Source organism: Drosophila pseudoobscura, chromosome 2 (genome assembly GCF_009870125.1).
Source record: "Drosophila pseudoobscura strain MV-25-SWS-2005 chromosome 2, UCI_Dpse_MV25, whole genome shotgun sequence".
Taxonomy (NCBI): domain Eukaryota; kingdom Metazoa; phylum Arthropoda; class Insecta; order Diptera; family Drosophilidae; genus Drosophila; species Drosophila pseudoobscura.
In genome coordinates this window covers 8,825,434-8,838,913 of record NC_046679.1, presented here as the reverse complement: position 1 = coordinate 8,838,913, position 13,480 = coordinate 8,825,434, and the positions used below count along the sequence as shown (strand labels likewise).

The following is a 13,480-nucleotide window of genomic DNA, read 5'->3' as shown; positions in this document are numbered from 1 at the left end:
TGAGCAATGCAACGTTTAAATCATCTTTTTTGTAGATTCAAATTCCTGGAATTCTTTTTGACTTTCCTCTTGGATTTGCAATTCAATCAGGCATCATCAGTATGTCCGAACAATGCCAGCTGCATGTAGAAACACGTTCCCCAACTGCCCAGAGCAGGGGTACAGGAGCGGCAAATAGGAAAACATTTTAGCATATTAAAGGGCCCTTGAATTCCAACTACACTGAAGGGAAAAATACAAGCAATTGTCTTGTACTTGGGACAGGCGTACAGGCGTCCCTTCATGCCCCGATAGGCAGCCAAGGCACTCACCACCATATGTTCTTCCCCATTTTATTTAACCCCAAAGCCATGGGGGGGGCACCGACTAATGGCTAGGTCCTTTTTTGGAGGAAATTAGTTTTTGCGGTTGGCAGATGATTGACTTACCTTGCGCTTGGAGCGCGCCATGCGCTGGTCCCGGGAGTTCTCCGCCTCCCCAGGCGGTCGCTTGCCCCAGACGGCGATGGCGATGCGCGTGTAGGTGAAAATGAGCACCAGCAGCGGCACGACGAACTGCAGCGTGAAGAGGGCCAGTGTGTAGTAGTACTCCTGAGCGCTGGACGGCCACATCTCGCGGCAGATGTATCTGAGGTCGGTCCAACAAAATGCAGTCATGGCCGAGCACATGGCCGAAAGGAGGTGGCATTTGCGTGCAGGCCATAGAACGAGAGACAAAAGACACAAGCCAATGAATTAGTGTGGGGCTGGCTACTATTCGTAGGGGATGCGTGGACGAATCTGCTGGCTCTCAACATCAGCTGCCACACAGAGGATGCACGGACGCACGGACACGCCCGCATTCATGGCTGAGTGCGCCATTTCATTTTTATACCATTCCCTTCGTCGGACCGTGAGCTGCATGCCACTCGAGAGCCAGCCGTGAAGGAACTGTTAAATTGTTGCAGGGTTTCTACCATCCTAGGATCCAGGCTCCAGGGGCTGCATCTGGTCTTGAGGGCCCTGCTGCCGGACAATGAGCCGCCGGCAACAGCCGTTGTCCTGTTGTCACAATTAGACATGACATCTAGCTTCCACAACGTGCCTGCCATGTCTGAGCGCAGCAGAGCTGTGGTTAAGCAGGCTTTAGATGAGTTTCCTATTGGCATTTACATTATACTTGATCTTGGCCCGCCTCCCTGCTCGTTTCTCCTATGAGGAAAAGCTAAAAATACTGTCGAGAACAGTCCATCTCTGATTAGTGGCAGGCAAAGAAGAAAAATGCTTGTAATATTTTTTATTTGCACGCCACTCAAGAGCGAGTGTTTTCAGCATCTCAAACAGGAGGTTCTCTTAAAGTTGAAGTCATTCCAAATGGCGGCAGTCAAGTATAATGCCCCAAACATCCGTCTTCGCACGAAGTCATTTCTTTAATGCTACATTTAGTACACACACACATGGACAAAAGCTGGAGCTGAAGATGGATGTGTGGCAAACAAACACTGCAGGATGTTCTGCCATGCTTCGAGTGGCAGCGGTACTTACTTCTCGCATTTCTCGTGCCACGCCGATGTGGGCATGACGAGGCGGGAGACGACAGGTATGGGAAACGCGGTGGCAAGTGCAATAAACCAAACACCGCCGATGATAAATTTAGCATAACTGAAACGAGAGAGAGAGACGAACAATTTATAAGTGGCTCGTAAGTACATCTGATTCGTCTCTTAAATATTTAAAATTTCTGTTATTTTCATACTCATGCTTTCCACTTATCTCACCCTGCCCCACCCCATCACCGGCTGGCAAATGCCTGCGTAAATTCTTAAACAGTTTGAAAATTTCCGACACACCGTGACGTATGAGTGATGCCGGTGCGGTCTGTCTTTCCTTGTAGCTTATCCGGCGGAGAAGCGAGCGTGATAAGCGAGCATTTATGCGGTACGGTAGGGTTGGCTGGCAGTGGCAGTGGCAGAGGCAGTGGGTTGAATAATTATCAAGCGTATTTACTTTATGGCCTCGCAAATATTTGCACAACAGGACTCTCACCCCCGCACCCACACTGACGTGGCCTGGGTGGCCCAAAACTCACTACCCGCTTCATAGCCATGTTGAACCTCCATTAAAAGTCGTCCGGGCGTAAAATACTCACGCCAGAGGTCTTCAGCTCCACTGGAGATGGATGGCAGTGTGAGTGACACCGGCTGATGGTCTAGTAGTCGAGTGGTCGAGGCAATGGCAATGCCGTATCGTATTTAGTTACCAAGCAAATTGACGTTTTCAATGCGTCCGGCAAATGGCCAGCATGGGTGCTTTGGATTTTCCGCAGCGTCAGGGTTTTGGATTACTATTTAAACCAATTAACACGAACCGGCGAGCCATTGACGCCGCCTCCCTGGAGACCAGCGTTTCGGTCAAGTAGACTCCAAAGTGGGCCTAGCAATGCAAATAGCCAAGCGGCCACTTAACGGTGTGCGGGCACGCCACTAAGACATCGAGACTATGCACTTGAGTAAAATACTTGAAGGACGTACTTAAGCTAAAGCTAACGAAGGAGTTTAGAGTGGAGCTAATATGGCACTAGTATGCTTCTTCCTTAAGAAAATCTACTTTAATCCACCAGGAATTTAACATTTGAACTTTGCAGCATTGTTCCCAAAACAAAACCCTACAATGGGTTCCAGTGCTTAAACAAGTTTTCAATTAATTTTACTGGCCATCAAAAGTTTCTCGTAAACTGTTTACAGACTAATTTATGCGCTGATCCCCAGCCAAGGCAATAATAGTTTGCATTAAACAGCATTTCATGGTATTGTGGGCGAAATGAAAAGTCAAAGGAAAATCATTTCGCTGGAAACCCCACCGCGTCCCCCACTTACCGCTTTGTGATGCGAGGCCTGAGGGGCCACATGATGGCTATATATCGATCAATGCTGATGGCCACCAAAGTGTAGGCGCTGACTAGCACAGACACCGCCTGCGAGTAGTTGACAAAGTGACAGAGCACTATGCCAAAGGGCCAGTAGTTGAGGATGAACAGCGAGATGAAGGAGGAGGGCACGCAGAATAAAGACATCAGGATGTCGCCGAGCGCCAGGTTGGCGATAAAGTAATTGGTGACGGTGCGCATGCGCGGCGTGGACTGGACGATATAGCAGACGGTGCCGTTACCGATCAGCGCGAATATGAAGATTGGAATGTACAGCAGGTAGACGGTGCTCTTAAAGTAGACGCTGGACCAGACGTCATCCGACGAGGACTCCGTTTCCTCGCAGCTAAAGTTCATCAGGACCGTGACATTGAAGTGCTCAAAGTCCAGGCCATTGAGCGTGGTCGTTGAAGCATAACTGTAGACAGCCTCTGCATCGCGCACCTCCAGCTCGCCAGAGCCGGCTGTGGCGTTGTACAAAAGCGAGGCAGAGTCTGTGAGTGAGAGCGCGGCGTCCGGGTAGTCATCCTCCTCGTTGCGCAGCAGGGGCTGCTGCGGGGCTATGTAGTAGAGTCGCTCGTCACTCAGCTCGCTGCCGGCCACCCGCTGGCTGTGCCACAGCAAGCCATTGTCAAACTCCATTCAAGCGCGTCGAGGGGAACCGCAAACTCTTAGAAAACTTCCAGTCGTTGAAAACTTTTCTGTCTCCTTGTACTGCGGTTCCTAGAGTTTCATTCTACTCATCAGCATTTTGGCCAAAAATCCACGCTCTTCAAAGTTGCTCCCAGTTCCTACTATCGCTGGCAATCTGCAAGTAAAAAGTTGGAGCTGCAATTAGCGGGAATCTCAAAATGTGCTGCACTACATTGCGGCTACTTAATAATTTTCATAATCTGCTTGAACAAAAAGCATTGCATACTTGCAGGCAGTAGTAGGTATAAGAGTTTTGGTATAATTAAAGAGGGAATTTGTGAATCTATACGTTCATACGTTTGTCGATGGCTCCATGGTAGAAATATAAAATGTACATCCATCTCTCGCTTTAAGGGACGCATACCACAAATTGCCACTTTCACCTTCGTCAGCAACTTTAGCATTTCATTATCAAACCCAATGGAACAACAATCCCGAGATAAATATCCCATCTGATTTGGCATTCCACCAAAACCGCAAAAGCCACTTGTCCCCTGGGGTGCTATTAGATGATTATATTCTAAGTAGCTACCACCTCCAAGTGAGTCTAATCTTGTGCCGATAAGTTTTTGCCTATAAAAGAGCCAGTTGTCGACCTATTCATCAATCAGTTTTCGTTACTAAAACAAAATGAAAACCTTTATTCTTTTGGCACTCTGCGCGCTTGCCGGTAAGTCCTTGTAATCATACTCCTGATAATGGTTTCTATAGCGAACTACAATTATGTCTGACAGCTTCGGCATACGCCTTGGACGAGGCTGACCGCGTCAATGGCGAGAACGGCTGGTACGTTCCCCAGCAGGACGGCACCTTCGAGTGGGTGGACAAGGATGTTGCAGAGGATTGGATGGAGAAGCAGGAACTCTTGGAGTCTCGCGGCCTGACCACCGTACCCGTCACATTCTACCTGTACACTTCCTCAAACCCCACCAAGGGCCAGAAGATTAAAGCCAATTACAATTCCATTAATAACTCCAACTTCAACTCCGGCAACCCCACCCGCTTCGTTATCCACGGCTGGACTCAGAGCTATACCGCTGGCATGAACAAGGCCATACGCAACGCCTGGTTGAGCCAGGGAGACTACAACGTGATCGTCGTGGACTGGGCTCGCGCCCGTTCCATTGACTACGCCACCTCCGTGATGGCCGTCGCCGCCACCGGAAAGAAGGTCGCCAACATGATCAACTTCCTGAACTCCGACTTCGGCATGTCCCTGGACAACCTCTATGTCATCGGTCACAGTCTCGGAGCTCACGTCTCCGGCTACGCCGGCAAGAACACCAATGGCCAGATCTACGCCATCATCGGCCTGGACCCTGCACTTCCCCTCTTCAGCTACAACTCGCCCAACAAGCGTCTCAGCTCCACCGACGCCTGGTATGTGGAGTCCATCCAGACCAACGGCGGCAACCTCGGCTTCCTGAAGCCCATCGGCAAGGGTGCTTTCTACCCCAATGGCGGCAAGACCCAGCCCGGCTGCTTCCTGGACGTCACTGGCGCCTGCTCCCACGGCCGCTCCACCACCTATTACGCCGAGGCCGTCAGCCAGGACAACTTCGGAACGATCAAGTGCGGCGACTACCAGGCCGCTGTCAACGACCAGTGCGGCAGCACCTACAGCGGCGTCCGCATGGGAGCCGACACCAATGCCTACATGGTTGCCGGTGACTTCTATGTGCCCGTGAACAGCAATTCCCCCTACGGCATGATTAACTAAACGAAAATAAATGAAAAGCTTAAAATCGATAGATCCATTGTATAACTATAGAGGGTAGAACTATCAAGGGAGTTCAGCATATGACATATGTGCATAGGTCAGCCGTCACCAACATCTTGGAGTTTAACCATGCGTCCATCCTCACATTGACGCTTTCAGCATTCAAGCAATGGATGAGAGCACAAAGAAACCAAATGAAATATTCTTTGTTTCAAGAGACAATGAAGGAGGGTCTCAGGGAGATTTCATTCATCTTCAGACCAAGAACAATGCAGTCATAATTGGAGTATAGTACAATAGCTCTACAAGCTGTTTCACTGATTCTAAACAATCGTTCTGTATCAATAATTTCTGTCAAAGAGACAACTCACACCACTCCATCTCTAATAAAAGTCAACTGAAATTAATCAGCAGCTATATACATACACTCGTAAGCTCTCAAGATTCTGTTGTCTAGGCAACTAGAAAGACGATGAAATAAACTCCAAAAATAAAGCTTGCAAGTTTATTTAAAGCAAGGTCTTAATGGCAAATGACAACCCATCGAAAGCAATTAAAAGTCTACTCAGAAATCGAAAATATTAACAGAACAGCACAAATGCTACATACTTCTGTGTGTACTTGTAATTTAAACTTTTGCCTTTCGATACGTTGACAAGTTGCCTTCTTCATCTCTTCGGATCTCATCTCATTTAATTTCATATCATTTGGGCTCAGTTCACTTGGTTTTAATATCTCGTTGAATAAACTCTGACAACAACTGACAGACAACTGCCTTCTTCCGGCCACCCAAGAGACGCCCAACAGCCCATCATCCAGAAGCCAGATCCAGAGACGAGAGCTGCAAGGGAAGGATAAGGTTATCAAGTGGGTAAATTGCTTATCTCAGCGCAATAATGAGGCCTTCGACGGTGTCGGAATGGGACCCTTCCGAGTGCCGAGTATGTGCGTGACTCGGTTGTTGTTATTTCTTCTCTCTCTCTCTCTCTCTCTCTTCCTGGCGAGCCTGTGCCTTCTGTTTTTTATCAATTATCTTGCCGCATTCCTCGACTCCAGCATCTGTGCCAGCGAATCCCAAACACACATGTGTGCGGATTTAAAAGGTTTGACATGGCACAATGGCATCTCAGGCCGTTTCCAGCAAAAAGTTGGGGAATTTTTGTTTATATGCAAAATATTTTATCTTAGATTTCCGATAAGCACTCTAGAAACTTAATAAAGAAAATGTTTGGATAATCAAGCCATTGAGAAAGGTGTATATTAGATTAGCAAGGAAGCCATCAATGAACTGGGTCATTGCTAAAATTAACTTGAAGAACCTTAAATAAGCGCCTCATTCTCTGCCAAAAAATATAGAGCATATGGTAGCTTTTGTAAGAAAACATCACGTATACGCATCGGTTTTTATGTTTTCTTTTAGAAAACCTCATCAGTGTTTATTATTCATTGAAGCTGAAATTAATCGAGGTCCTGGCCAAAATGTAATTGCGAATTCCATTGGAAAAAGGATTAAAGTCCGAAAATCCATCAATCCATCATTTCGTTTTAATTTCTTTGGCATGCCAGCTTAGATTTAAGAATAACCTCAAATCCAGCGAAATATGAATTAAAACATACACCAGTCCTAAAATTATGGTTCTTATAAACTTAAATTTTAGTTATGGACTCTGGGCCTCCACTTGCATACAAAGTTCCTAGCCCAAAATATCGGTCGCACATCATTAAACATGCGACTGGCAATCGAAAATTTTCCCATCGATACACACATACTCGTATATGCTGGTTTGGCAGTTGATTAATGAACAGCTCATCAATTTTGTATTAACAAGACATGGAAAAGTGTGCCATGAATGCCAAAAGCACGCAAAATAATTACATGCTGGCGAGAGCCGCTCGCTCGTCGTTGAATATTTTAATGGCTTCAGCCAATAAAATACAACAAAATATTGAGTAAAGCAGGCACCAGATCGAAATGAAAGGAGGAAGCAGGGCCCGCAGGCAGCCGAAGGAACATGGAAATAAAATGCAAAATATTGACGGGTATCACGTACCCAAATAGGAGTATATGTGTGGGGCTCAGGAAGCCTAATAACATCGTAGATTTCCAGACAAAGCACAGCCAATGCGGAGGGTGGGAATGGAATGAAAAGCAAATCAGATTTTTTGGGCTTAGTTGGCGCGTAATTCTGTTTAGCCGGCTCTCAGACTGAAAATTATGTTCGGTGGAAAAACAGCAGCCCACAACAAAGGCTTCCAACGAAAAAAAGGCTGGCTGAAAAAATCCTAAATGGTATTTCATAAATTTAATTTTCTGAAGAGCCACAGGGGGAAAAGCAAAAAAAGGCACTGCCAAAAAGGTACAAAATACTTAAGAGAAAGCTTTGGACTTTTCACAGACCTTCGTGAAAAGCTGGAGCATTTGATTATGGAACGCAATAGAGGAGCGACAGTCCAGATATAAATATCCTATCTGATGCGGCATTCCATCAAAACCGCAAAAACCACTTGAACTGGGGGGTGCTATCAGATGGTTGTATTCTAAGTAGTTAGTCCACCTCCAAGCGAGTCTAATCTGTTGACGATAAGTGGCCCGATTCGGCCTATAAAAGACAGCGGCACCGACGTATTCAGCAATCAGGTGTAGATTGTAGAACAACATGAAGACCTTTATTCTTTTGGCACTCTGCGCGCTTGCCGGTAAGTCCTTGTAATCATACTCCTGATAATGGTTTAAATAGCAAACTACAATTATGTCTGACAGCTTCGGCATACGCCTTGGACGAGGCTGACCGCGTCAATGGTGAGAACGGCTGGTACGTTCCCCAACAGGACGGCACCTTCGAGTGGGTGGACAAGGATGTTGCAGAGGATTGGATGGAGAAGCAGGAACTCTTGGAATCTCGCGGCCTGACCACCGTGCCCGTCACATTCTACCTGTACACTTCCTCAAACCCCACCAAGGGCCAGAAGATTAAAGCCAATTACAATTCCATCAATAACTCCAACTTCAACTCCGGCAACCCCACCCGCTTCGTTATCCACGGCTGGACCCAGAGCTATACCGCTGGCATGAACAAGGACATCCGCGCCGCCTGGTTGAGCCAGGGGGACTACAACGTGATCGTCGTGGACTGGGCTCGCGCCCGTTCCGTTGACTACGCCACCTCTGTGATGGCCGTCGCCGCCACCGGAAAAAAGGTCGCCAACATGATCAACTTCCTGAACTCCGACTTCGGCATGTCCCTGGACAACCTCTATGTCATCGGTCACAGTCTCGGAGCTCACGTCTCCGGCTACGCCGGCAAGAACACCAATGGCCAGATCTACGCCATCATCGGCCTGGACCCCGCACTTCCGCTCTTCAGCTACAACTCGCCCAACAAGCGTCTCAGCTCCACCGACGCCTGGTATGTGGAGTCCATCCAGACCAACGGCGGCAACCTCGGCTTCCTGAAGCCCATCGGCAAGGGTGCTTTCTACCCCAATGGCGGCAAGACCCAGCCCGGCTGCTTCCTGGACGTCACTGGCGCCTGCTCCCACGGCCGCTCCACCACCTATTACGCCGAGGCCGTCAGCCAGGACAACTTCGGAACGATCAAGTGCGGCGACTACCAGGCCGCTGTCAACGACCAGTGCGGCAGCACCTACAGCGGCGTCCGCATGGGAGCCGACACCAATGCCTACATGGTTGCCGGTGACTTCTATGTGCCCGTGAACAGCAATTCCCCCTACGGCATGATTAACTAAACGAACAATAAAACAAAAATATAAAGCAAACTGAAAAATCTCACTCAATTCGGTAAAATCGGTGCGAGAATCGCCTTTAAGCTTTGTGTGGGGCAAACATATATTTAAGTCGTATATTCAGGCGAATATTATACCTAAGACCTTAATGGTGTGCCATAAATTAAATTTCCAGCTACTAGAGGCAAAGCGAAATGGAAAAGGTGATGCGAGAAAGGTACAAAATTTAAGTGAAAGCCTAGGACTTTTCACCAAGCTGTTTGAACATCTTTTCATTGCCCAATTTGTGGGCGAAAATGCCTTCTAAAAACCCCACACAGCAGGTAGCCTTTCGGGGTGGAAAAGTATATCTTAAGTTGCCACAAAGCGTGGCACGTCCAAATGCATTTGCCTAGGCTCAATGGCACTGCAGTGGAAAAAGGTTAGTATCCAGCTGCTACTAAAAAGCCGGGAAATGGTGAACAAAGCTGCGTCCTTTAGGGGCAGGAAATACTTGTGGAATTTCGCATCTCAGCACTTGCTCAGCCAAGACCAGGAATGAAAATACATTTGCTGAACTCGTTTCCCTTTTTCTCGGTGTGCTTGTGCTGGTCTATGTCGGTCTTCAGTCATGACTGATTTAGCCTCAACCCCAAAAACCGCATTTATCTTTAGCAATGTCGTCAGAAGCGTTTTGCCACTTTTTGCGGCATGTTTGTAATTATAATTAATGAGCAGCCATCAGGCGGAATTTTGCTCGGGGCAAAGTCAACAGCCACAACATCTACATTGTAGTTGCCTGCCACCACGCCAGAAAAGAGGGAGGGATGAAGCTTGTGTGGCAAGTGGTTAGCTCTGTCTGCTCCTGCCTCTGCCTCTGTCTCTGTCTCTTATTTAAATACGGAGACGTCTGCCTGGCAGGCAGTCCTTGTGCCCCAATTAGCCCATGTCGATAGATGGCTAGAAGTATGCCAAGTGCAAATTTCCGTAAAAGTATGTGCAGCTTACTATGTGAGGATGAAGATTGAGGATGATTGCGGTCGCACGGCTCTACTTCAGATAGTTAATCATCTGATGGACTATATGTGGCGCGCCTGGAGCACCTCGAAAGATAAGGTAATTATATTCATGTCATGGTTAAGCTTTACCCCGAGAGAGCATTTTGAATTCGCCACACAAAAGAACAACAATATTTATTTGCCTCAAATGCTTATTTATGGGCACCGGAATTTATTGTTTTTTCCGGCCCCAGGATGAAATTGAATTTTATTGTGGGCCAAGATCCGAAAACCCTATTATGCCTGTGTCGACCCTTGATTTGTGGATTTGTGGCTTGAGGTCCGTCCGCCCAAAGCCAGTGGCCAAATGCGATTTCCAGCTATCGCTAAGTCCCCAAATGTTTCTCTGATCTGTGGCCCACTCACGATGACATAATCCCCCCGCAAATGCCGGCAAAGTGAATGCGCTCCCGTGGGGCAAATTGGATATGCAAATTGGCCCGTGTTGCCATTTAATTTGCTTAATCAAACGCAGCCGAATGTTTATCAGTCCCCGGGCACGTGCCACATGAAATGCGACACTTTTCAAAATGCGATTAATTTGAAATGTTCATTGAATCTGTCATCGACTTCGATGCCACCCAACTCCTCGGGGGGCTTGTGGTTCTGCGGTCCTCTGCTTATGTGGTCCTGTGTCCACAAAGGCAACTCCGGGCAAATAAAATAAGGGCTGGGACTTTTGGTTGTGGTTTCTCTCGCTTTTCGTGGTCATATTTGCGTTATTAATTGAATTAATCTTGCTGTGGAGCAGCACAAGAGTCCATCAAACGGTGCCTGAAAGTATGCAGCAGTTTTTTCCCGATGAACAAAGGTGATGTAATTTATTTTCAAGCACCCCAATTAACGTGATACTCCAGGTTAAAAACAAGTGAGAAATCAATTAATGCCCAGGTGCCAGGTTAAATGTACCGAACAGAACTATTGTTACAGGGCAGGAAACATCGACTGGAAGGGCTTTCCTCACCGTAGATACGAGTAGATTCCGCAGCGAGATACGGCAAGCCGAGGCACCTCAAAAGCAATGAAGTGTTAAATTAAATGCCCATTTAATGGCATAAACAATTAAACCCACTTGTCGTGGCTTACATGAGATTACGTTGGACAGCGGTCAGTGGTTCTATGGGTGGTAGAGGGCCTCCCAGTGTAATTGATAGCTGCCGACAGATAGGCAAAACCCGCTGGTTACGTCCATTCTTTGTGCGATTCGGCGCGGGGGGCCACTAAGGTACTCGTACTTTTGACGCAACTAGGTCCCATTGATCCCAAAATAAACCCGAATTACCATGGGGCCATTCTGGCTAGACACTTGACAGACCCCAGCACAGCACAATAATAATATTCGCGAATCACGACGGAATGAAAGGCAATTGAAAAGTCGATTGAAAGTCAATCAACAGATAAATATGCCATCTGATTCGGAATCCAAAAAAAAAATCCTTGCAGAGGGGGTGCTATCAGATGGTTATACGTATGTATATTATAGTAAGGTCCACCACCAGGCGCGCCTAATCTTGAGCAGATAAGTAGCCACCGGTTTGCCCTATAAAAGAGCAAGCTGTCGACCTATTCAGCAATCAGTTGTCGCTTATACAACAACATGAAGACCGTTATTCTTTTGGCGTTCTGTGCTCTGGCCGGTGAGTCTTTAGAATCATACCCCTAAACATTCCTTAACTAACGAATTATCATTATGTCTGATAGCTTCGGCCTATGCTTTGGAGGAAGCTGACCGCGTCAATGGCGAGAACGGCTGGTACGTTCCCCAGCTGGACGGCACCTTCGAGTGGGTGGACATGGACGTCGCTGAGGAGTGGATGGAGCAGCAGGAACTCTTGGAGTCTCGCGGCCTGACCACCGTGCCCGTCAAGTTCTACCTGTACACTTCTTCAAACCCCACCAAGGGCAAGAAGATCACCGCCAGCACAAAGTCTATTGATGCCTCCCACTTCAACGCTGCCCACCCCACCCGCTTCGTTATCCACGGCTGGACCCAGAGCTACACCGCTAGCATGAACAAGGACATCCGCGCCGCCTGGTTGAGCCACGGAGACTACAACGTGATCGTCGTGGACTGGGCTCGCGCCCGTTCCGTTGACTACGCCACTTCCGTCATGGCCGTCGCCGCCACCGGAAAGAAGGTCGCCAAGATGATCAACTTCTTGCACTCCGACCGTGGCATGTCCCTGGACTCCCTGTACGTCATTGGCCACAGTCTGGGCGCCCATGTTGCTGGCTATGCCGGTAAGAACACCGACGGCCAGGTGCACACCATCATCGGTCTGGACCCCGCACTTCCCCTCTTCAGCTACAACAAGCCCAACAAGCGTCTCTCTAGCGATGATGCCCACTATGTGGAGTCCATCCAGACCAACGGTGGTACTCTCGGCTTCCTGAAGCCCATCGGCAAGGGTGCTTTCTACCCTAATGGCGGCAAGACCCAGCCCGGCTGCCCCCTGGACGTCACTGGCGCCTGCTCCCACGGCCGCTCCACTACCTATTACGCCGAGGCCGTCAGAGAGGACAACTTTGGAACCATCAAGTGCCACGACTACGAGGCAGCCGTCGCCAAGGATTGCGGCAGCACCTACAGCAGCGTCCGCATGGGAGCCGACACCAATGCCTACATGGTTGACGGTGACTTCTATGTGCCCGTGAACAGCAAGGCCCCCTTCGGCATGATTCACTAAATAAACATGAATACAACCTAAAATCAATCTGACCCAAACGATTTCTGAAATATCACTCAGGAAATGGTTCAGGAATTGCCTTGACAGTTCTTCAATGAAATTCTCTATCAGGCCAATCAAGCCATAAACCTTGTTTTCGTCCAACCACCTATTAAGATAGCCATCGTTTACGCTGATTGAGATCGTAAACTAGTCCTCGTCATCGAGAGTTTGTGGAAATTTATGACTTCACTCCGGCACTTCACGTTGATTTCCTATCTGATTTGTTCAGTAAATGTTTTATTGTAGTATGGCTCTACCAAAGACTGGTTCTACTGTATACTTATGGGGGCTTATCCATATGGTTACGAGTATCTATTTAAAGGATTTTCCAGTTATCCAAAGAAGGGAATTCTTTATGAATTTATAGACTTCTCAATTATAGCGAAATTTATTGTATGCCTTTGGAAAAGATGTCAGTCTGTATAATTTGCTCAGGATTTTCTCGCATGTGAAGTAAAAAATCAATCTTGATATCTTTTTGATATTATGATGAAAATTATTTTTTTATTCATTTTCTTCTAATCTGTAACAGTTTTGTTTAAACGCATGCCCTGAAATTGTCGCTAAATATTTGCCACAAATCCTTTTAAGCTTTATTAACATTATATTACGCATTCAGCGATCAAATATACATATGTGAAACTGCGACACAC

The 13,480-nt window shown here is 47.5% G+C and overlaps 4 protein-coding genes across 6 annotated transcripts in view; 3 read left to right on the top strand and 1 right to left on the bottom strand.

Moving 5' to 3' along the window:
* RYa-R (RYamide receptor) overlaps window positions 1–13,480 on the bottom strand; it is a 60,410-nt gene that overhangs the window by 29,217 nt on the left and 17,713 nt on the right. For all 3 annotated transcript variants that reach the window (XM_015181551.2, XM_015181552.2, XM_003736357.3), the window contains exons 2-4: window positions 2,855–3,712; window positions 1,524–1,640; window positions 429–627 (exon numbers count right to left, since the gene is read on the bottom strand). In XM_015181551.2, the coding sequence (XP_015037037.2) occupies window positions 429–627; window positions 1,524–1,640; window positions 2,855–3,546 (1,008 nt within the window). In that variant the 5' untranslated portion in view covers window positions 3,547–3,712. The remainder of the gene's footprint in view (window positions 1–428; window positions 628–1,523; window positions 1,641–2,854; window positions 3,713–13,480) is intronic.
* On the top strand, window positions 4,213–5,317 carry LOC6897061 (phospholipase A1 VesT1.02-like). The gene is made up of 2 exons (XM_002137209.2): window positions 4,213–4,267; window positions 4,332–5,317. The coding sequence occupies exons 1-2, from the start codon at window positions 4,228–4,230 to the stop codon at window positions 5,315–5,317; spliced, it is 1,026 nt and encodes a 341-aa protein (XP_002137245.2). The 5' UTR covers window positions 4,213–4,227.
* LOC6897060 (phospholipase A1-like) lies at window positions 6,436–9,091 on the top strand. The gene is made up of 2 exons (XM_033377234.1): window positions 6,436–6,464; window positions 7,981–9,091. The coding sequence occupies exons 1-2, from the start codon at window positions 6,436–6,438 to the stop codon at window positions 9,062–9,064; spliced, it is 1,113 nt and encodes a 370-aa protein (XP_033233125.1). The 3' UTR covers window positions 9,065–9,091.
* On the top strand, window positions 11,626–12,817 carry LOC4801132 (phospholipase A1-like). Its single transcript, XM_001358237.4, has 2 exons — window positions 11,626–11,735; window positions 11,800–12,817. Exons 1-2 carry the CDS (start codon window positions 11,696–11,698, stop codon window positions 12,783–12,785), a joined length of 1,026 nt encoding a protein of 341 aa, XP_001358274.2. The 5' UTR covers window positions 11,626–11,695; the 3' UTR covers window positions 12,786–12,817.

Excerpts from the sequence above, each read along its gene's own strand:
- LOC6897060 (XM_033377234.1), top strand. The coding sequence starts at position 6,436 with ATGGCATCTCAGGCCGTTTCCAGCAAAAA. Across the intron at positions 6,465-7,980 it reads CAGGCCGTTTCCAGCAAAAA|ACCTTTATTCTTTTGGCACT; the intron begins GTTGGGGAATTT and ends AACAACATGAAG.
- LOC6897061 (XM_002137209.2), top strand. The coding sequence starts at position 4,228 with ATGAAAACCTTTATTCTTTTGGCACTCTGCGCGCTTGCCG. Across the intron at positions 4,268-4,331 it reads GGCACTCTGCGCGCTTGCCG|CTTCGGCATACGCCTTGGAC; the intron begins GTAAGTCCTTGT and ends TATGTCTGACAG.
- LOC4801132 (XM_001358237.4), top strand. The coding sequence starts at position 11,696 with ATGAAGACCGTTATTCTTTTGGCGTTCTGTGCTCTGGCCG. Across the intron at positions 11,736-11,799 it reads GGCGTTCTGTGCTCTGGCCG|CTTCGGCCTATGCTTTGGAG; the intron begins GTGAGTCTTTAG and ends TATGTCTGATAG.